The sequence below is a fragment of the Coturnix japonica genome, chromosome 18 (genome assembly GCF_054131305.1).
Source record: "Coturnix japonica strain WE chromosome 18, WE-NBRP24, whole genome shotgun sequence".
NCBI lineage: Eukaryota > Metazoa > Chordata > Aves > Galliformes > Phasianidae > Coturnix > Coturnix japonica.
The window spans coordinates 2,353,605-2,376,487 of record NC_140680.1 but is presented as its reverse complement, the minus strand read 5'-3'; the positions used below and the strand labels follow the sequence as shown (position 1 = coordinate 2,376,487).

General features: G+C 53.6%; 1 protein-coding gene and 1 long non-coding RNA gene across 7 annotated transcripts; one reads left to right on the top strand and one right to left on the bottom strand.

Annotated features, from left to right (window-relative positions):
- Window positions 1–5,402: 5,402 nt before the first annotated feature.
- FGF1 (fibroblast growth factor 1) lies at window positions 5,403–21,632 on the bottom strand. 6 transcript variants are annotated; one of them, XM_032447396.2, is made up of 5 exons: window positions 21,464–21,594; window positions 20,161–20,210; window positions 9,158–9,334; window positions 6,996–7,099; window positions 5,403–6,511 (listed from the first exon to the last, which is right to left on the bottom strand). In XM_032447396.2, the coding sequence occupies exons 3-5, from the start codon at window positions 9,324–9,326 to the stop codon at window positions 6,320–6,322; spliced, it is 465 nt and encodes a 154-aa protein (XP_032303287.1). In that variant the 5' UTR covers window positions 9,327–9,334; window positions 20,161–20,210; window positions 21,464–21,594; the 3' UTR covers window positions 5,403–6,319. The 6 variants fall into 6 exon arrangements, with proteins under 6 accessions (XP_032303287.1, XP_085375260.1, XP_015731001.1 ...); XM_085519134.1 differs by lacking the exon at window positions 21,464–21,594 and adding an exon at window positions 12,388–12,467 and having other exon boundaries at window positions 5,403–6,514; window positions 20,161–20,215; XM_015875515.3 differs by lacking the exon at window positions 20,161–20,210 and having other exon boundaries at window positions 5,403–6,514; window positions 21,456–21,632.
- LOC116654042 (uncharacterized) lies at window positions 11,422–12,358 on the top strand. Its single transcript, XR_014935594.1, has 2 exons — window positions 11,422–11,548; window positions 12,130–12,358. It is a non-coding gene; the product is annotated as an uncharacterized LOC116654042 (long non-coding RNA).
- Window positions 21,633–22,883: the final 1,251 nt, after the last annotated feature.

Below are 22,883 nucleotides of genomic sequence, written 5' to 3'. Positions count from 1 at the left end.
AAAAAAAATGATCCAACAAACCAACCAAAAGAGGAAACCCCAACCCCAAGGCCCCACAAAACCACTGCAGAGCTGCAATAACAGCAGCAGGGGCTGAGATGAGACTCTGTGCCATCCCACATGTGTGGGGTTTGCACCAATAGGATGGAAAAGCCTAGAAAGTTGTGTTTCAATGTACTTCAGGACAAACCGTGTAGAGCATGATCATGGGGGACAACTGAATTGTGGGCAGGAAGCAATGGTTTGCCTCTTCTTTTCTTAGTTCTTTTGACACTTGTTGGCAGATTTGTCCCATTGCAGCCTTACACGAGGCCCCCCATGGCTTTTGTCAGAGCTGTAGGGAAACACCAGCTTTGCCAAGGGCTGCTGGACACAGGGAGATGGCACTGGAAAGACAGAAGGAGGTTCCAAATAGGTTTAATGACATGTGAGCAATGCTCCTGTGTGCTTCTGGATTGGGGCTGTCCCTGGAGAGCACTTCAGGGGAGCTTTGTTCTCAGTGAAAGGCACCCAGCACAGAGACCTGTCTCTGTACTCCCCTACTTGCTCCCAGCATGCTGCCAGGTACTCGTAGGGACCTGGATGAGGAAAACTGAACTGCCACATGAGGATGAGTCTGCCTGGGTGAGCAGCGCCTTGACCTCAGGTGCAGCTGGCTTTGCTTTGGGGGTGCTCTTGGAGAGGAGGTTCTGGGCCTGAGCTTGTGGCCGTGTTCTCTGAAAACCCAACACCCAGCAGAATGAGGGTCTCACACCGTTAATATCATGTGGCTGTGCCTTGCCTATGCCTTCCTCCTTTCTTGATCCTGTGTTCAAGATGTGACTTCAATACATGTGGCCATCAGGACCAGGCACCAGGTGATGCTGCTGTGCCAAAGACATGGCAGTTCCAAGCACCCTGGTCCCCTCTGTCCCTCCCATGCCCCTCTTTGTCCCCAGCTCGGCACCAGCTGTCAGCACAGGCACAGCACAGCAAAGCCTGCAGCAAACACAGCACGGGCGCTCCCCAGCACAAGCCATCACCGGGGCGGATTTGGCACTGAGTTAAGTCATAAAGGATAAATGTTCTTTATAGCCACATTCAGGATGTAGCTCTAATGGCTAAATAAAAACATACCCAAAGCCGTGGAAGCTGTCAGCAGAGGCCTGAGGGAATCGTGCTGTTGTACAAGCAAACTGGGACTGCTGCAAATCACTGCACAACAGAAGGGGAAAGGGCTGAACTAAAGAAGCGCAGAGTGAGGAGAGCAAATGGGAAGGGGATGCTGAGGAGCAGCAGCATGAACTCAGCAGTGAGGAGTCCTTGCATAAGTGCAGTTTGTTCCATGTCCCTCTGTATCCCCACAAGGGCAGGGGAAGATGGTGCTGGCTGTACTGGGAAGGTTGGCACACCTGGAGGACCCTGGGGAGGAGCAGAATGGGGCAGCAAGAGCTGGGCAGCGTAACGTCCCTGCCCTGTGCTCCCCTTCTCACCTGCACATTTATTACTGAGGTTGATCCCTGTGTGGCCTCACAGTGCTGGGCATGTCCTGGGGGCTCAGCACCCATCCACACCACCTGACTGCTGCCCTTCACATGCCAGCACCCTCACCCACACCCCCAACTCCTCGTGTGCGTCGCTCGCTGCCTCGCACGCCTGGGACAGAGGAAGCGAGTGAGGAGCTGCCAGCAGCCTCCATGCACCCGGAACGTTTTCCTAATAACATCCAGATGGATCCACAGAAATTGTTCGCATCTCAGAAGGAAAAAACATACTTCAGCTGCAAGACAAATGAGCTTCGGATGCTTTAGGCAGGGCAGCCCAGAGAAGTCCACTGCTAGCTCTCCAAAGAGGCTGCGGGTACATCTGAAATGCAACATGGGATTATGTGGGGATGAGGCTGCTCAGCTCTGAGAGTGACCACTGCCCTGTGGTGCTGCACGGAGCTTCCCCAGAATCATCCCTGACCCTGCTGCTCAGCTGTGAGCCCTGCTGCTCCCTGTGCTGGGGAGGTCGGTTGGAGAGGTCAGTTCTTCCATCTGGATGCAGGTGCCCATGCTCCTTCCCAGCTCCATTTTTCCAAAGAGAGAAAACTGGGTTTGGAAAAAGGGAGAGGAGGCATTCTGCAGTGAAACTGTGGCTTTGGGGTAGTGGGGAGTGGTTTGGGCTCATCCCAAACATTCCCACAGCTGCAGCTCGTGCCCTTGGTGCAGTCGGGCTCTGAGTGGACTTGAGGGATGCTGTGTGCTGTGGGTGACGAATGCCCAGCAGCCCCACTCCGGAAACAGGGCCGGGGAGGATATGAGAGACAGAGGATTCATATCCCGGAAACTCTGCAGTGTAATGGCTCGGGAATTCAGCATGATAAATGTATTTGTCTGCTCTGGTGCAGGCAATCTGCTTAATGTGGGAAGCAGAGTTTCCTGCAGGACCAAGTTAGCAGAGAAGGGAAAAGCCTGAGAGCCAGGAAGGGCCGAGGAGCAGGTAACTGCGATCCGAGGAACCGCCTCCGGGCTGCGCCGAGTGGAGCTGCAGCTGTCCGGGGGCCCCGGGAGGGGGGTGGGCGGTGAGCAGCGCTCCCTATGGCCGGGACCTGATCAGGGAGCGGCCGTTAGTCGTCTCCCAGAGCCACCGGAACAATTTGCTGTGCGTGTTACAAACAGCCCAGCCTGTGCAAGACAGCAGGGAGGCCACGGCTGTGCTTTGAGTTGGAGAGTTTGCTGGAACTTTCTCAGGCTCCTGTGAGTTCCTCCACTCATCCTAATGTGACATTCACCATGGAAGCCGCTCTTGTTTAAACAACGGATGGACACAGTATCAGATCCCTGGCCAGAGGGGCAGTGTGTTGGGACAATGGACTGCTCTGGGGATGGTGATGGGGATAATGGCAATGGCTCCGTGGCTGCAGCCCTCTCCCTGGCCGCCCAGTATTGAGATGTGTGTGTCCTCCAGCCGGCTTTCCAAAATGCCAACCACAGGAAAGCTGCGGAAACCCAAGCTTTCCTTTTGCTTGGATTCCCAGAGTTTAATAATAGATTATTTCAGGCTTCCTTGCTTCAGTTGTTTTGGCTTTTCAGGCTTGGTCTGAGTGTCTCACGGGCAAAGCAGCCCGCTGGGTTGAAGGAAAAAGGAGAAGCAGCTTTGTGGGACGAATGTTCTGCGTGTGATCCAAGGCTCCATCCCGGCTCGCAGGAGCCCAGCCTCTCTTTCCCTGCCTGCTCCCCGCGGGGATGTGAATCCTTGGCCGCGTGGGTTCCCCAGCCCATGACTCCCGTTACTCCGGATGGGCGCTGCTGGGGGGGGCTCCCCACCCCAACACAAGAAGGAAGGGGGCGAGGAGGTGCCCTCAGCGCTGCGCCATGGGGGCCGTGTGTCCCTGACGTGCCCCCTCACTCCGTTTGGGGTCCCCACGCGGACGCAGCTGTGGGCGCTTCGCCTCCTTTACGAGCGGCCGAAACCCGGACGGGACCCGGGCAGCCCCGATCCCCCCGTGCGATGCGCGCACTGCGCCTCGGCGCTGCCACCTGCTGGCGGCCGGAGGGAGGACACGGCGGGGACAGCGCGGACGGCGGCTCCGGGCGCGAGAGGCTGCGCTGCGTTCGGGATTTCTGCTCTCGTTTAAATCCGCTGGATTAAATCCGGTGGATGAGGGGCTTCCGAGGGATGGAGCTGATCTGCGTTGTCTCTCCAGCAAGAGACCCAGGCTCTGGTTGGGGTTGTGCGGGCAGCGGCGGACCGCAACCAGCCCCTGCAACCCGTCCCAGCCTTTACCTTTCATGGGCATTTCCGTGTAATCCGCGGAGAGCAGATGGGAGCCGTTAGACGCAGATTTACATTCCTTCCAAGCAACTGGCAGCGCGTCAGGGAGTTGTTTATTTAATGTAAAGGGTGAGATTTAAAGGGGGGGGAGGGAAAGCTGCAGCGCTCCCTCGTGCAGCGATGGCTGCGACTTTGGACGGTGCCGGACGGACACCCCGCGGGGCAGAGCCCTGAGCGGAGCGCGGAGCCCCGCACTGTTGCTGCCCTCCTGGGGGCCGAGCGGTGGCACCAGCGCTGCCCCCTGACAGCCGCACACCTCCTGGGGAAGATCTTTAAGCGATACTTTCATTGAGCCTTCCAAGTGTTATTTTTCCGCTCACCTCTCACCCTGAGGACAAAGCTCTCTGAGCACCGTGTGGTTTCCCCGGGTGCCGCCGTCCCTCCTTGGTCTGTCTGCAGCCATCACTGCGGCCTCCCTGGGAATTATTTTCCAGACAAAGTGTTGACACTTTCCCCCAGTTGGGTGTCAGTGTTGTGTATCAGAGCTGCTCATTTCTGAGTGCAGAAGTCTAACGAGAGGAACGCTCTGTGGTTAATGAGGTGTTGGGAGGCAGCACAGCTCAACCCATGGTTATATTTTCCAACTTTCCAGTTTAATTAGAAGCCCGGCTCTTCTGTGCACGCACTCATTCCTTTCTCACTTGAATGACAGCAAGGGGTTTTACAGGGAGATTTGTCACCATGTTTAAGCAAGCTGCTGGTGCTGCTTTCTGTCCACATCACTCTGCCCTGTTCCAGCTCACAGCTCTGTGTGCCATCACCAACGTCACCCACTTCTGAGTTAGGTACAGAGCCGTGCCTGTGTCATCCTTCCTCATCCTCCTGTCATCCTCCTGTCCCTGCCCTCCCACTGCCCTATTGCTGGGCTTTTGGCAGACACTCAGGCCCAGTGCTGCTAAGTACCAGTTTAAATGTCAGACTTCACAACTCTCATGCTCTGCTATTAAGTAGTTATAAGTTTGTAGGAGCAATGTGAGTGGGGATTGCAGGGCCCAGCCCTGCCCCACACCCTGCACAGGGCCCCCTTATGCCATTCTTGCAGCGTGCTGAGCCCTGCCCCCAGCCCCATACAGTGCAGCTGCTCGCACTGAGGTGTAAAGGGCACTCAGGTAGTTGTACCTGTGCACTGCTTGTGATGGGTCACAGCTGACAGATCATTGCTCTCTGACCTTTAGTAATTGGGTTGTGTTCGAGATGGGTTGCACAGGGTGTGCTCTGATGCACAGATCAGGCAGTGCTGCAGAATGGGCGCAGGTACCTGTGCAGGAGCAGCACCTGGTCTGCTTGTAATGCAGGGGTGTATCCTACAGCTGGGGTTCACTTTCGAGGGGAAGAAGGGGAAGTTGCTTGTGTAAAATTTGCAAACATTACTTCCCTCTTTCTTCTAATTAAAATGTTTTAATTAGTGTATACAGTAAAAGTGTGCCTTTGGGCTTTTGTGGGTTGTAACTGAAAACTGGGAGGTGATGCCTGTGGTTCCTCAAGCTCTATGTGTGCTCACAGTGAGTGCAATAGGACACACCTGATACAGTGTCCCAGCCAACCACTGCGGGAGGCACAGAGAGCTGCAGAGCAGTGCAGTGCTCCCACCAAACACACACTTCTGCAGTTTCCAAGGATTTATTATACAAAAATAAAGGTTAAATAAATGTGATTATCCATTTCTTCTAACCAAAAGAGGAGCGCTTTTCACCACTGACCTAGAACTGTCATTTGAACAGAGGAATGTTTAACACTGTTATGTTATGCTATGGACCACAATGCCTTTTTTCCTTTGCTGTCCAGTATAGAAAACCAGGCCTAGCAGGAGGGGCTGTAGGGAAGGAAGCACTGAAAAGAGCATTCAGGAGCCATGCAGCTCCGGCTTTGTGTCCCCAACCCAGCTGTCACCCAGGAGGAATCTCACTGTGCCCCTCAGCCACATGAACTGCAGCACTTCTGCTGCTCCAGTTCTGCTCCAGCTTCTCCAGGACAGCGTCAGGGCATTTGGTGCTATCTGCACTTACAAACGGATTGTGGAAGAGACAGATTTACTTAATAAATAAATACAAATAACGTGACAGATATTAGCATGAGGTACAGCAGTATTCTAAGGAAGGTTAAGATGCTGAGGACCTGGAGCTCCTGGCTGGCATTAGCTTGGCTTAGTATGGTGAAGTTATCTGCAAGCTATTCACTGGGCTCTCAGTAACACAAACAACAGCACGGTTGGAAGTCGCTTGAAGGAGTATTGGAAGCAGCATACTTGGATGGATAAATGGGGTTACACAGAGCACTGGGGGTGCTGGGTTCCAACAGCAGCTGGGCTGGAAGCCACACACTCCCATGCATGGCTGTCCTTGAGGCTCCTCATCACTGCTGCAAAGGGTCGTGCAAGGCTGAGCAGCTCAGGTCCGGTTTGGTTCAAGCCTTTACCTACAGCTTGGGGCATGTTTGGTTCTTCATTGGAACACCAGAAAGGGGCAGCGGGGATGGGCAGCCGGTGCCAGGGCAGGGGTGGCTGTGGGCTGTGGGATGGGGCTCAGTCAGCTGACACTGGCAATGGGAGGAAGAGGATCGCCTTCTGCCCATAGTGAGTCCGCGGCCCCAGCTTGCTGTTCCCATTCTTCTTCAGCCCAACAAACCAGTTCTTGTCTGCGTGCTTTTTGGAGATGTATGTGTTGTAATGGTTCTCCTCGAGCCTCTCAAGGAACAGGCACTCCTCGCCCGGTAGCTGCTGGAAAAGAGTTGTAGGGAGGTTAGTGAGTGGGGTGCCATGGGGCAGGGTGCATCGTGGGGGCTGCTGCCCTCTCCCTGTGCCCACCACACAGTACAGTATGTGTCTTGGCTTGGCTTCTGACTTGGTCCTGACTCACTTTGCAGTCCCATGCCCACAGCCCACGAGTATGGGGAGCAAAGCATCTCCTTGGCAAGGCTGAGAAGCCTACCAAAAGGGATATGGGATGTGCACTTTGCTATAAATGGATCTCAAAGACCTGGATTATTTTTGGTGACTCTGTGTCCTGCAGCTCCTGGACACCAGATCATAGAATCACAGAATCATTAAGGCTGGAAACAGCCTCTCAGATCCCCAACCCCTGCCCACCCCACCATGCCCACTGACCATGTCCCCCATGCCACATCCCCATGTTCTGGAACTGCCCCAGGGATGGTGAATCCCCACTTCCCAGGCCCCTGTATGTTGTGCTGCAGCTTACCGAGCCATACAGGAGCCCATTGGTGTCCATTGCCAGGTACTGCCCTGACACTGTGCTCTTTATATAGACCTCACCCACGTCTTCCGCACTGAGCTGGAGCTGAACTGGAAGTAAAATTAAAACAACAACGATAGTGTAAAAAGGAAAATAGGGACATGGAAAAAGGGAAAGTGGTGAGAGATAATGGCCCAGGTGCTGGGAAAGTGAGCAGGGTGTTTTTGTTCTGAACTATAAAGAGTTTAAGAGAAACAGTACAGAGTGTAATAATAACATCTCCTTGTGCCCTCCCCTTAAGAGAAACTCCACAGCCATGTCTGGGGAACCAAAGGCCAATTTTTGCCTTATTTTACATCAAAGGAAGGGCTGACTTTTGGTTAAGATGCTGGAATGGGACACAGGAAATTGGGGTTTTAATTCGGACTCTAATTTGCAAATTTCCTTTGTGGTTTTGACAAGATAGTTAAGGAGTGACGTATGAAGAGGTATTTCAGGACAGACAGACCTCAGGTACTGGTACTGCAGTGCACCATGCCTTGCTGTGTGGCAGGGTCTGTGCCCTGGGGAGCTGGGTCATACACCCAGGTATTGGATCCTCCTGTAAGCTGCAGAAGGGCAGCAGGCAGAGGGAAGGCACTGGTCCTCATCCTGAATAACAGTGCAGACATCCTGCAGATGCCCATGAGCCATGTTCTGTAAGGTTGTAGCCCATGACACAGAACAGTGCAGTAGAGCAGCCCTGGGGATGTCTCTCTAGCACTCAATGCCTAAAGAGTGAATCCTTAGTGGGGCACAGAGCATTGTTACCTCTTTCCTGTAAGATAAGGCTGGTTTTGGAAAGGAGCATGGCCTTATTTCCTCCTCAAGGCTCTGAAATGCTCATGTAACATTTTTCACTTCATGCTGAAGGCACGGGGAGCTGAGCAATGCAGTGAAGGACCAGGAATGAAATTAGTGCTGGGTTCAGTGGCCTAGAATGAGTGACTTTTTGTTTCCCCTTAGATATCCTCCTTCATTCTGTGCCTAGCACTTGACAAGGCGATGTCAGATAAAAATAAGAACTTCTCTGGAGCAGTGGTGCCAGTGGCAGTGCATGGGCAGGACCCCAGAGTGCAGTGCTTCACGTCCATAGGGGCAGTTCCCACTGGCACATTGCCCTGCACTAGGTTCATTCTGTAAATATTTGCCTGGTCAGATATCCACATTTACAGGATTGTTTGCAGGGGGTTCCTGGCGGGCAGGGCTTCCCAGCACATGGCCTGGCTGGCAGCCAGTGAGGAGCAAGAGTGGCTGGGGAGGAGATGCTGGCTGCAGGACTCAGGCTGGTGGGGTTAGGAGTGGGCTGGAGGGCCTGAGGATGGGGACTCAGGGCTGTCCCCATGGCTGCTGGGATGCTGCAAGGAGCAGGGAATGGTGTTTGTACCTAGAATGCTGCTGCTCATTGAAGCATGAGGAAAGACTAAGCTGGGCAGGGCAGAATCCAGTCAAACTGCCTTGGGATCTCACTTCCCAAATCCTCTTGAGCACTTGCAGCGGTCCCCAGAGCTTAAAGCTCCCTAACAGAACCCATTGTACCACTGTGTCATCAGTGTCACACAGCTGCTTTGTGCCTCATATGGGTGGCACAGCTAGGGGAGCTGCTGGGGGCAAGGTGCTGCTGCAGGTGGGCCAGGCCAGCCTTGTTCTTGCCTCTTTTGGACTCCTGCATCCTGCAGGAACTTAATTAACCACATAAGGGAAAGGGAAAGTACTGAAGATGAGAGGATGCTGCATACAAAGCACACAGACACAACACGTTCAGCACACCAAGCTCCAGCACCTGATTCATGTGTAAGAAGCACAGCTGTGCTGCCTGAGGGCATCGCTTGTGCAGTGCCACTGCTGCCTGACCCAGGGACATGCAAAGATGCCATCAAATCAGGTGTGATGGCTTCGTGTGTGTGCAGGGCTGCAGCTCCTCCCTGATCTTCCAGCTGTCAGCTTGCCTGCATGCTGCAATTAACCCCTCAATTACATCCCTGCAATTGCCACCCCTGCTGGCCGCCCTTCCTGGCTGCACCGTTTCTTGCACACTCATATCAGGCTGCTTTCTGCTGGTAAGGCTGACCAAGCAATGCAGGACATGCAAGCAAGCAGGAGAACCAAGCAGCCCGGCCGGTCCTTACTGTGCTGGTCACTCCGGTCCCGTGTTCCGTCCACTTTGCCGTCCGGCAGGATCCGTAGGAAGTGGCCCCCGTTGCTGCAGTACAGGAGTTTGGGCTTCTTGTAGTTGCCCAGCGGCAGGCCAAAGCGCTCGGTCAGGGCAGTGAAGGTGGTTATCTCCCCCTCGGCCATGGCTCAGGCTGTGGGAGATGGGAGGTGTGAGCGGGATGGTGAGCTGCCCGCAGTGCTGTGCTTATAGGGACAGGGAGGGATGGGGCCGGGGCAGGTGAATCACGCAGGTGCTGTTCCCTGCAGTGGGAGGATCGGGGTCGTCCTGCTGGCAGCAGGGATGCAGTCCCTCTAATTGTATCACAGTGAATTTTGTTTTCTTTTTGCTTTCTATTGACGCACGAGCTAAAATTATACACTGGAATACATGTTTGGAAACCACCCAATGTCTGATTGGAACCCACAGGAGGAAGCAGCCCAGGTTAATGGTTCTCACCACTATTATACCTTCCTGTCGTGGCTGTGACTAGAATTGCAACACAAGGCAGCACGCTGCATAACAAGCATTGCTTTGTGGTGAGGCGTCCACCTGGCCCAGGCACACACACGCTGAGGATCAGAACACATCTTAGATAAGAACTTACCTTACTTATCTAACTTAGATCAGAACTTATCTTAGATAAGTAAGAGTGTAGGAGGCTTCCACTGCTCAGGCCTTGAGGGGGAGATTTATGCACAGTGACCAATTGTATGTGGAAAAAGGGGATTCTGAATCCAGACCATATCACAGTTGTGCAGCCTTACCTCCCAGCTGTAACAGAAAGCCAAGAGAACTGAGGCTGCACTTAAACCACCATGAAAATTCTGCCTCTCATAGGCAATATTCTTTGGGCTTATAGAGAAGTGGGTTTATGAAAAAAGATGGGGCACTGGGTGAATCTAGTAACGTCTGGTAAGTCAGAAAATGACTTTAAGAGTTATTTGTTCCCATAGCCATACTATGGGACAACACAGTCACTACTTATAGGTATTTAAAGATTGTGAAAACATCAGTTGAGCACTGAGTTGCGTTACAGCTGCATTAGGGTTGAGCTGGTGCCAGGTTGGTTCTTAGAAACAACTTCTCCTGCAAAGAGCAGCCAGGAGAAACTATTCCTCCAAGTGGATCCCCAAAGCACACAGAAGACAAAAATACATGGGAGTGCCAATTCTTGTTTTTAAGTTTTGATCACTAAGAACTGAAACCATGGAAATAAGGCTTCACTGCTGTTGTTGAAAACATGCCCAGCCATCTCAGCCCCTTCAGTCAGTTCCCAGGCTTCATCCCTTTCTTTCAGATGTGCCCCTTTAAGGTCTTATAGCAGAAATGCTGAGTCACAGCCTGAAGCAGTGATGGAGCACCTGGTGGGAAGGCAGGGCCAGACCAGGGAAGCTCAGGTGCATGCAATGTACCTGCGTGATGGAAGGGCTGGAGCCAGGATCCACCCCTTCCCAGACCTCATTTAAGGGCTGACAGTGGAGGCAAAGGCATCTCACTGGAGATTTCTGCCTACTGGAGGCTTTCTAAAGGTAAGCAGATTTTCTTTTGTTTCTGTGCCCATGACTGTTGCACTTGGGTAAATCCTTATTTGCTGCAGCCCAGGTACTTGCTGCTCTGCTGCGTTTTCCATTGTGTTACAAGCCTCCATCAAAACAGCAAGAGATATCTGAGGAGGAGTGAAGAAGCCCCCTCTTCCCTTGAGTTTGAGTTGTGCCTGGCAGTGCCCCCATCCTGGGCAGTGCTCAGAGTGGTGCTGCAGGTGGGGCTGGGATTGCTCTGACTGCTGTGTGCTCAGAAGACAGGTCCTGGCTGTGTGATGCTTTAAACTTTTCACTGCTGCCCTCTCTGCGGAATTGTGCTTACTGTGTTTCCAGCATCACGTTGTCTGGAGCAGTGCCCAGGGAGCAGCACTGAACCAGATATGAGCTTCCCCAGCTGGTGCTTGCTTAGCTCTGAGATCTGGCTTACAGCCAGTTTCTCTCTTGCTGCCTGGAGCCCTGAACCTGCTCCAGACCCATTTCAGTCTCAAAGCATTAACCTTTCTCTGAGGGACCCAGCCCAACTTTCACAGCCATTTCCACTGGTTCATATTTTGCTTGTGGTGGTTCAACTCCACACCAGCTACTGGGCTTTCCCTGGGCAGCAGCCTGCTCATCACCTGATGAGCTAGACAAGCTGCAGTGCTTTGCTGAGCATTAATCAAGGCCAGCAGTGTTGTGCAATTTACTGGAAGTGACTCTTTCCTTTAACCCTTCTCAGAGGATGAAAGGCACTGGATGCCTCCTGGCAGGTGATGGAGGGAGCAGAGGAGCCCACCCTGCAGCCGTGGGCTCTGTGCAGGGTCCCAGCAGCACAGCTGACATGGGTGAGGTGCAGATTGGGGTGGGTTCCTTCTTAACTTGCAGGTCTGCACAGCCAAGAGTGTCTATGGATTGCTTTAACAGAACAGCTCTGCTGGAAACATCGCCTTCACTTTCACGTATTTCCTTTAAGGCTTTAGGTTTTTTTTTTCTTTTTTTTTTTCCCCCCTATTTTTAGGAGGCTCTCAGAGCTTGCCAGCTGCCTTTGACTCCACAAGAAAAGCTGAATGAACACAATTTTCCACTCCTATTGTCTCTCCTTGCTAAATACTGCTGCTGTTCTCAGCCTTTTATGACTGTGCAGCCGCTATTCCACACACAGTACAGCTCCTGGCCCCTACTATTATACTTTTGGCAAGAAACCATCAGGTTTTTATATAAATAAGAGTACAAGAGAGAACCTGAACTTAAGTTAACTTAGGGGTCTTATTTTGGGGGGTAGAAGCCCAGTAAAATGGCTGGGCTCCAAGGCTTCGGAGCTACTGCACTGTGTACACACTGCTTTCCTGTCTGCCTCTTTATGTCCTCACCGCTCCTTTCCCTTAAGGCCCTTTCTGACCTCTCTGAATGGATCTGGTCTTTGTAGGTTGCTGTTCTGCTGTTACATGTGAGGCCCTGTGGATAGAAGAGTTACAACATTCTAGAAGAACTCTGGCTCTGCCTTTCCTCTGTGCAATGTCCTGCTGGGTTCCTGCAGTCCTGGGGTTGACAAGTATGGCTTCAGGGAATTGCTGTGGGGCTCCCAGAGCAGCTGGAGCATGCAGAGGGAAAACTGCTTGGATAAAATGGGGTTTTTATTCATTGTAAGTATTGGAGATTGACTGTGTGGGATGAATTTCCTCACCCTGGAATAAGAGGCCGTGATGGATGCAGGCGGGTTCAGAGCTCAGTAGAGGCTTCCTTGTGCATGGGTGGCCCTGGGACCTGCAGCACGATGGGGATGGGGTGTTAGTTGGATTCAGTTGTCTTTGAGGTCTTTTCCAACCTTTGTAATTCTGCAATCCTATTCCTACATCACCTAGAGAGAAGAGGAGCCCTTGGGTAACATGTGCATGTCCTGGGGACAAAAGTGTGCCTATAGCTGAGAGTTCTGATCGAGCCACATGAGGTTTCTGTGCTTCTCCAGGCTGGGAGTCAGTACAACATCTCAGCAAAGCAGTGGCATCCGTGGAGAGACAGGAAAACAAAGTGATGATCTGCTTCCTAATTGCCTGCCTGCAGATCCTACCTCCCCGCCCACACCCTCCTGCAATCTGGTGATTAACTTAATTACAGCTGCAGCTCCTGGAGCTGGCCCAGCCGGGGAGGAGGAGCGGTGCCAGGAGGGTCTCGCTCCCTGCAGCCTGCCTGGGCTGGGACCAGGAGCACGGACGTGGCTGTGAGCAGTGCTGGCTGGAGATGCAGATCCCATTGTTTCATGTGTGGGATTTGATTGTTAATCCCAGTGCACACCAGATGCGTGGGACCTGTTGTGTGGAAAGAATACTTTGGACAGAGAAGCACGAGGGCTCAGTTTCTCCAGCAAAGGGCAATGGGAGAGAAGTTTTGCACACAGAGCATCGAAGGAGGCAAGTATAAAGGATAACGGAGTGCTCTACTGTGTGGAGGGGCAGTGCTGAGGGGGGAAGGGACTCCTCTTCTGGCAGGTCCCTGTAGCTGAGCTACAGTGCTCAATGTTCTAAAGCAGCTCTCACTTGCAGTGGTTTTTAAGAAGCCCCTGGAGCTGACAGCTGGGTTGCATGCCCCTGTTCCTGCTGTGGGTCTGGGTGTGCTCTGCTTCCTAGAGAAAGCAGCAGAGGTCTGCAGGGCTGCTGCGGAGCAGGACGGGTGGTACAGGATGGAGGACAGCTGTGGTCCTGGAGTGCTGGAGGTGAGGCTGGGTGATGCTGCCCAGCTCACAAATGTCACTGCTCCTCCTGCCACCCACTGCTGCTGTCCCTATGAAATGTCAGACCGCAGCGCTGGGAGTGCTGAGGTTGTCTGGGCTCAGGTGTGGCTGCCCCATGGCTGCTGGCTCCCACCCCACACACCCACAGACAGGCGGGCAGACAGCAGTGCCAGCCCTGGGCAGGCTGCTCATGGCTTCCTTCTGCTGCTCTGCTTATGCTGCTTTCCTCTAGCCATCTTGCTCTTGCATCCCAGCTCTACCCAGGAAAGCTGTTTGCCTGACACCAAATGACAGATTCTCACCCCCAGATCTTGCACTATACTATGCCCTTGTGCCAAGGGATGATGTGGTTCTCCTCTTGTGTGCTGTGGGCTCCACCCCAAGCAATGCCTCCCTAATTCCAGGTAAGAGTCTTGTTGATGCTTCCTCTATCACCCTGTTGTTGGCTGCCAGCCACACCAAGCTCTCATCATCTACACTGAGTCCAGAACATTGGCATGCTGCTGCTAATGAGGCGTGGGGCTTAAGTGAGGAGTGAACAGCAGGAATTTGCCTACATTGTCAGATGGGATGCTTCCTTCAGCTGCCCTGTGAAGAGCAGCCCAGCTCAGCCCAGGGTTGGCTCTGGCTTCAAAATGGGGATTTGAGTTTGGGTTCAGACTTGCACTGTGTCCTTCACCAGAGAAATGAAGGATGCCTGGAACTGTAGGTTTCATCTCCATGCCAAGTGAAACTCCACATCCATACCCGTGGTTAACCATCAGTAGACACATCATCACTTAGAAATCAAGCCTCAGTCTGTGCTGTTCCAAGGAAAATCACTTGGTCTCTGGGTTCACCGTAAGCTCAGCAGTGATTTACTACCAAAAAAAAGCAAGGGGAGTTAATTATCTGCACTTCAAACTCATTGTCTGATGGCAACATGGCTTGTCAAGTTCTGAGGAAATACTGCCGGGAAGAGTTCTGCTGCTTAACATCTTTAACTGTAGCTATGGGTGCATAAGTAAACAGCTTGGGCTGTGTTTTGCCATGAATGCTGTTGCTCAGTAACTTAATAGTGCAACAATTGCTTGAGATAATGATTGATATTACTGGGAAAATCCTACTATAAATAATAATTTTCTTATCTGCATGACCTGAGAGCTGGAGAAATGCTGTACTGTGTGAAACCACAGTGCATGAGAACATGCAAGGAGAGATCCAAAGGAAAGATCCTTCTGCTCTGTTGGAGCAAGGCAAGCTCAGAGCCAAAGCTTTATAAATGTGGCTAAGAGGCTCCACAGAAAGAAATCCAAACAGAATAATTAAAGGGGGATAATGAACCACTGCATTTAGCTGGTGAGTAGGCACCTCTATGTATTTCCTGCTGTTGTAGAGGAAGACATAGGCATGATGGGGATGGGTCAGTGGTTGGACTCGCATAGTCTCAGAGGTCTTTTCCAACCTGAATGATTCTATGGTGGGCTGCTCTGACATGCAGACTTTAGGCAAAATTCTGGGGGCTCTCAGTTCAGAACAGCTCACTGGGTCCCCAGGTGTTCATGTGCCACCCTCACTTCCAGTCAGAGAAGCACAGCTGACACATGGGACGTTAGCCCTTGGCAGAAGCCCCAGACAGCAGCACATGAAGCACCTGTGAATGGAAGAGCTGAGCATCAATCTGACCCCATGAGATGTATGTAGGGCTGGTGATGACGGCACCTCCAGGGAAAACAGCCCTGCCCCAGTGCTGCTGCTCTCCCTGGCCCAGAGTGGAGACAGCTGGTAGTTTTCAACAGCCCGTCTGCCCTGTCTGATCCCTGCAAACACCAGCAGCCACCAACAACACAGCACAGGAGAGACAGCTGTAATTATAAACATCTGATGGAACCAAGCGCTTTGTGGAGCACTGCCACCAGGTGCCACCCACATGGGCTATTTGCAGCCTGGCATGGCTGGAAGGTGCAGAGACATCTGTAGGTGGTGGCCTGGCCCTGGGACACCTGCATGGGGTGAGAGGGGGCACCATGGGGAGATGACCCAGTATAGCTGCACTGGTGACAGAAGGTGGGGACATCCCAGATCCTTAAACACACTGAACTGAGCCAAAAAAAAAACCAAAACACCCAAAAAACCAAACCCCAAAAGCAACATTAATCCTCCAGAATTTTAAAAACCATTTGTCTGTGGCCTTCCCCTTTGAAACCTGCCTGGCCTGGGACACAAGCATCACCATATCCACAAAGCTTTTGGCACAGGCAAGGGCTCATCCAAGCAATGTCAGCCCCAAACTGCCCAATGCTGCCTGCCCTGTGCCCACATGCAGCCCAACAGCTGTAGTTCCCCAGCATGAAAGCCACCACCTACAGCGCTGACCCCACAGTGCCCCTCTGCACTCCCCCCAAGCCCCATTCAGAACTTAAATATAAAGGGAGATGGACGTCCCCATGGAGAACATACCCATCTGAGTGCTCCTATCTGCAATGCACACTGCTATGAACAAACAGCAGCGCAGAGCTCACCCAATGCAGTGCAGGCTGTGAGTTGTGGTGGTGAAGATCTCCCCCTCCTGTTCACCCAGAGCGTGGAGCTGGGAGCGAGGAGGGAAATGCTGGGCTCGGGGCTGTTGCCCTGTGCTCACCCCAACCTCAGGTGGCTGAGCCTGGGGGTGCTGCGGGGATGGGGTCAGTGCTGGAGCACCGCACACCTGGTGTGGAAATAGAAGAAGGGCACTGCAGGGACTCACCCAGAAGTGGGACCGTCAGCCTGCTAACGCCAGAGGCGTGGGAAGAAAAGTCCCAAGGTTAAGGCTGACGCCCAGATTTCTCCTCTCGGAGCAGGACTCTAAATTAAGAAGTAGGAACAAATGTTCTGAGCACAAGAACGCTGTGAGTCACGCACAGCCCAGTGTCTAGACTGCTGTGGGCAAAGAGCAAACCTTACTGAGGACAACACCACACCAGAATGAGTCTGAGGAGACCAAAGGGTTGGGGATGTCACTCTGCAGGCCGGTGGGCAACCCCACTCCTGCAGCAGGCCTGGAGGGCAAAGCACAGTGCTGTCCTGTTACAGGGACCACAGCCAGAAAATGGCCATTTTATGGTTGGTTTAACCTGCAGCCACCTGCGAGCAGCACCTCCCCACCCTGGGGAAGGGCTGAGCTAATGGGAAGGTGAGGAACATCCTGGGAGGAGCAGTTCAAAGTGCTTCTGTGGCTTCTCCTGCCTGTGTTCTGCAACAGAGCTGTGTGGATGGGAAGGGCTTTCTGCTGTCTTGCTCTCTCCCTCTGTGTGATGGGTTTCCTTTCATGCCTCTCAGTTTTCCTGCTTTCTTCCATGACTGTGTGCCACCGTGTGTCTGTAACAGGCATCTTTCCTCTGTTCTCTCACTTTATCTGTGCCCCTGCTGGCACCACTCTGCTAGCTGCAGTTTCTCAGGGTGATTTCATTCCTCTTTAGGTGCCTCTGTGTCATCCTGGGGTGGGCTCAGGCCTGAACAGTTTGGGAAAGAAGAAACGGAATGGAGAGGGGCTGTGCTGAATGCCCAGGCCTGAAAATCCAGACAGTTATCTGCCTTTTTTGAGAAGCTGTGGAAACAAATCATTCTGCTATATGAGCTGTAGGAAAGAGAAGGGCCTGGTGCTAACTGTACATCCAGAGCTCTCTGCATGCTGCGGGCAGTGCCCACAGCCTGCAGCCATCCCGCTGTCCTGCACCGGGGCACTGCTGTGCAGGGTGGCAGGATCTGCTGCTGTCTGCCCCCACAGCATTAGCAGAGGGGACACTGATGTTGGATGTAAGGTAAATAGTACTGACTGCTCTTACTGAGTCAGGCTGCTCTCTTTTTTAACAAGTGGAGAGGAAGGGAGGATTATTGCATTCACTCAGGCCGTGCTGCATACTGGGACAGAGATAATGTGACAAAGCAGCAGTGCCTCTCTCTCTTGCTGAACTGGTTTTCAGCGAATTCTTCTGCAAACAGATTTCTATTGTGAGTGGCTTAAAGAGCAGAGCCAGCCAGGCCTCCAGCACAGGCGATAATCAGCAACGACCAGTTGCACAAAATGAATGTGGGATTCTAACGAATGATGAATGTGGGGATCTAAAGCTGCCCCAGCCATGAGCATTAGCAGCCCTTGTGCTGTGCCAGAGGGCAGTGCCGGCTGTGCCCGTCCTCTCTGCACTCAGTTCTTTGGGGCTGCAGGCTGGTGGTGGTCTGACCAATGGCTAAGGACCGTCTTTTGGGTTAATCTCTGGCTAAAGACCATCTTTCTCCACTGTTCTTTGCAACCTCTTATTTCTGAGCCCTCATTCAGAGAGGTGTCTGTTCATCTCATCTAAACCCCTGCCATTTTGAGGGTCATGAAATTATTAACATGGGGTTGTTTAATGCAGGAGGCAAATTTTCTTGCATTATTGCAGTGGTGCTCCTGGGGTTGCAGAGAGGAAGGAGCAGCTCCTGCAGCAGGTGGCACTGGAGTGAGGCAGAGATGCACCATGGCAGCTTTGCAGTGGTGCTGGTGGCATCTGCTGCCACTGCAGTGGGAGGTGGCACCGGGCACATGGGAAGGGCCTGAGGAGCTCATGGCCCAGGATGCATGGGCAGCAGGAGCTGGGACTGATGTCAGCACCTACCAACAGTTATCTCCCCGAGGCAGTAAAAGTTAGTGATGACCTCCTCATTGAAAAGCTGCAATTTTCTCTAATGAATCCCCTAAAGTGAAGCTTATTTCCTGCAGAAATGTGCCTGTTTGTGGTTCTGGATTGCAGTGTCTCTTGAAAATCCTTTTTCCTGCCTCCTCCTGTCATGCAGCTATGGACTTCTTGAGAAATGGATGGAAGCATTTACCATTTGATTACCCAACCGTGGCACTAAGAGCATCACACAGCCCTGGAAATGGAGCTGAAAGGGGACTGCTTCCTGCAGGAAGCCAGAACGCTGCTTCTGCCACGAGCTCTGGAACTTTCCCTGTGATGGGTGCACACAGTCCATGCATGGGAGTGGAGATGTGCACTGGCAGCACTGCTGGGGCTGCACAGAGAAATGACTGCTCCAGGTGAGCCATGCTCTGTGTCACAGCTCTTCCATGAGGAAAATCCCCATCTTTCTTACTAAGGGAAGAAAAGGGTCTTTCTAATGGCTAAGCTCTTTCATTTATTATTATTAGTATTATTTTTATGTTCTGACTTGGCATCAGAAGAGAAAGCAAATATTTAGCAGGATCAGATTTGATCTGCTCTATGAATGCATCCTCAGAAGTACACTGAAACAAGAGGAGAGTGACTGAGATGAACCTGCGGGGGCTGCTATCCCTACAGCTGGCACTGTGAACTGTAACTGCTGCCCACACCAGACCAAAGAAGCCCAATACAAAGAAAATACACCCCCAGCTCTGATTGCCCTGCCTGGGTGCATCGGGTGCTGTGTAGCTCCTTCATGCTCCCCCTGCCTTGCTGCTCCCAGCTATGTTTGTGAGCATTTTAGCTGGCTCATGCCAGTTGGCACAGAGGAAAATTCACACAAAGCAAGCACAGGAAGAGCAACAGCACTGCTGTAGTGGGGGGTGCAGCCCCAGGGCTGGGGAGGCAGTGGCAGCAGCAGAGCCGCATTGCTGCTGGGGAAACAGCATAGAAGGTGCCGCTGTGGCCAGCTGCGTGATGAGCTGCTGGGATGGGGGGAAGATCGAGGTCTTGGGAGTGGGAGGGAGGCCAGAGTCATTCGGAGAACTTGGGAGGGGGAGGCTCTCCCTTGGGTAGGGTGGAGCTGGAAGGGGAGGTTATCCAAAGGGCTGGGGCTGGCTGAGGCCTCCCTGGACCCGAACTGCGGTCAGCTCCAACCCAAGTCAGTTCTGCACACCGAGCAGTGGATGGAGGGAGCTGTGCTGACCCTGCTTCACACAGAGAACACTCAGGCACTGTCCTGCTTATCACTGCCAAGCGCAACAACTGGGAACCAGCTGAAGTCTAGACTCATGTTTGTGTGTGCAGAGCTTCTCTGCAGCTCAGGTGTTGCTGCTGGGTCATGAGGGGCCTGAGTCCCACTGACACTCATCACCGTGTCACCAACAGCATGTGGGGCAATGGGACCTGGGGCTCTGCCCAGGACATTTCTATTGAGGAAATTATTATTAATAATTATTAATAATTAATAATAATCATCTTCCAGCAGCACATTGCTGAAACAGGTTTCCTATTTCGGATTATCCTAATTTAGGTTTTGCAAAATAAAACATGTAAAAAAAATTGGATTCAAATTCAGATACAAATTTCGAGCCACAGCTTTTAGAACTGCAATGAGATTCACGTTGTTTTGAACCCCTCCATTCTCCCAGTGGCAGCAGCCCAATGACACCCGCAAGGTTTGGGGGGGTTTGGCCCCTAATGTCTCTGCAGAAGAAATCTGCCTCCTTCCCCCCCTCCTGGCCCATGTGTGCCCTCGTGGAGCCCCCTCAGGCCCTGCTCCAGTCCCCACATCCCACGGGGGAGTGAGCATCAGGTGGAGAACCCCAGGTAGGAGCATAGAGACAGCACGTGAGCACCCGGGCCCCTCCCGGCCCCTCCGTACCGCGCCCGTGGCTTGGGGGGATGCTCCTGGGTGCTGCCCGGTGAGATGGTGAAGGGAGGAGGACGAGGATGTAGACGGGATGTAGATGGGATGGGGATGGGATGCTCCCTGCCCGCCACCCCGCCCGCAGCCCGACACAGACACATCCCCTCCCGGGTCCGCACGCTGCATCCCGGGTGAACGTACCGCCCGCAGGGTCCCGCGGTGGAGCTGCCGCCGCCGGGCTGAGCCTTTGACTGGTGTCGGAACGAAGGGGAGACAGGGAAAAAATAGTGGGGGGGGGGGAAGGAAAAAAAAAAAAAAAAAACAGAGAAAAAAAAACTCGTCCGAGCCTATTGGAGAGGAACTGCGGTGGGAGGGACGGAGCACATGGCCGTGTCGGGCTCTGCGGGCTGTGCTGCTGCTGCCGCCCCGCCCCGGGGCTGAGCCCGGTGGGCACGCGGGGGGCACACGGAGGGCAGGCAGCCCCGGTCCGGCTGCTGCTTCTTGCTGCGAACCTCCCGTGGAGGGAGAGGAGACCAAAGCGGATCGGGGCTTTCAAGGCTTTTCGGTGGTGGGGTATGAGCCCGAGGGAGCCGCGCCCGATGCGGGCTTTGTGCGTGGCTGCTGCGGGTAAAGGAGAGAGCGCAGAGCTTGGCCCGCTGCCCCCAGCGCTGTTGAAGCGTCGTTCAGCCGCGGGTATCTCGGGCTCAGGGCCGTGTCACACCGTGCGTTTGTGCAGCCGATCCGCATCTGGAGCGGTCTGAGCGGAGACCGGGCGGCTGGTCACAAAGACGCCGCAGTTGGCAGCAGGTGGAGGGACCGGCAGTGCCCTGATGCGGCCCGGGCCCCGCTCAGCCCCCCGGCTCGGGCATGGCCACGGCAGCGCTGCTCCTGCTCGTGGCGAGGGGAAGGAGCCCTCACCTCGCTGCCCCAATGACTCTGCTGCGCGAGTGCCGCAAATTATGCGCGTTTCTTGGGCTTGCTTAGAGGTACAGTAAACAATTAACTCTGGAGCTGCTTTCTGCCGCGAGGAAGCAGGAGGATCCTGCGCAGCACACAGGCAGTCGGTGCTGCTCTTCTCCCAGACCAGGAGCGAGCAGCAGTGGCAAAGCGTTCTGCAAGACTGCTGTCAATGGAGCCCCCTGAGATGCCCCAGGTCCGGGGCCGGGGCTCATTGCTCACCTTGCAGCTGCATTGCTGAGCACTGAAATGTCTCCTCCCTGTCCCTCAGTCCCTGAGTCCATAAAGAAGAAAATGAACCCCCAACCATTCCCCTGACCGTGCACCCCTGGCTGAGCCCACAGGATTTCTGGGAACCTGGGAACCACAAAAGCCCATTGCAGACCATTGTGGGAGAGGCTGCAATGCCTGTGGTGAGGCTGTGTGCCCGCAGGGGCTGTACCCCATGTGCACTGCTGGGTCGGGGTGTGCAAGTGCTGTGCTGGTCATCCTGCCCCTCACCCCTCTGCCTGCAGCCATGCCTGCACACCCATACTCACACACTCACAGCAGCTCGCAGGAAGGGCTCCAAGGAGAAGAGGTGTCCTCAGACAGGCACCGTCATTGGGGCAGTGATGCTTTCCAGGACAAATCCAGCTGTATCCGGCATGTGTGGGGCTGCGATGGCGCTGCTGTCACTGGGGCTGCTGCACTGAACCCACATAGGACAAAGAAGTATGGATAATCCTTCGCCTTGCTATTTTTTCCCTCTCATGTGATCTTGTTTTTGGACTGCTATTTTGGGGCTGGCCTCCAGCCCAGGTGAAAGACAAGGACTGAATCCAGACTCCCACCCTGTGCCCAGTGCAAGCCAGGGCCTCTGCCTGCTCCCCTGTGCAGTGGGCACAGCCTTGCTGCTGGTGCTGGTTTGGGTCCTGTGCTTGCTCCCCTCTACATCTCTTGCTGCAAAGCCTTTTTTGTCCGCAGACCTCTTGGATTGATGGCAAACAGGCTGCAGTGGATGTGTGGTGCCCAGTGGCCCCATCCCACAGCCCCTCCTGCCCATCCCTGTGGGCTCAGGTTGGGACTCATTGCTGCACCAGAACTGTAGTCTCCCTGGCACTGTTAGACCTTTTTCTGCCCATTTTCCCCGCAGATGCAGCCTGCCAGGATGCTGACAGGAGATAAGTTGGAAAAAAAGAGAAAAAAAAAAAGAAAAAAAAGCTGGCAGCTTGCAGCAGCCTTGACATAAACAGATGCCAGGCCCAACCCTGCGTGCTGCTCCTCATCCCCCTAGTGTGGGCTGCAGGCATCCCACTGTGCCTGGAGGGGGCTGGGAGGGGCACGGCCAGAGGTAGGTGGGGTTTCCTACATCTTGGGAGATGCCAGACCCACTCACGGCTCATCTGTGCCACGGGGCCTCTTCTGGGGATGTGTCCTTGGGGACATCCTAGGACCATGGCACTGGCAGGGATATTGCTGTGCTTGTCCCAGCTGTGTCTGTCAGCCCTCCAGATGGAAGTCCAATGGTGGCAGCCAGGAGCCATGTCCCTTTCCCTGCCATTATCACAGTGAGTCCTTGGAGGACAGATGCTGTTGTGGTGTATTGGGTCATATAAGCTGTGTCTTTGCATAATGAAAACTCACAAAAAGTTCCTATGCTGAAGTTCCAGAGATATCCAAGCAATGGGGATGATCTCCAGTGGGGACTTCACTCAGTTCAGTCCTTTACACTCAGTGCAAAGCCAGCCTAGAGCAAGGATAAGAGGGAACGGGCTTCTTGCAGCTGGGAGGGCATGTGCACACAGCCACACCATTACCCCAATGGAACCCGAATTTCCTTCTGCACAGAAACTTGCATAGAAACTCACCCAGCACGACTGAGATGAAGCAGGTTCAGCTGCCAGCACCCAGCTGCTGAGCAGCAGGCAGGCAGTGCATGACAGCAGGGGTGGGGGAAGGACAGGACCAATGATGGGAAACTTCAG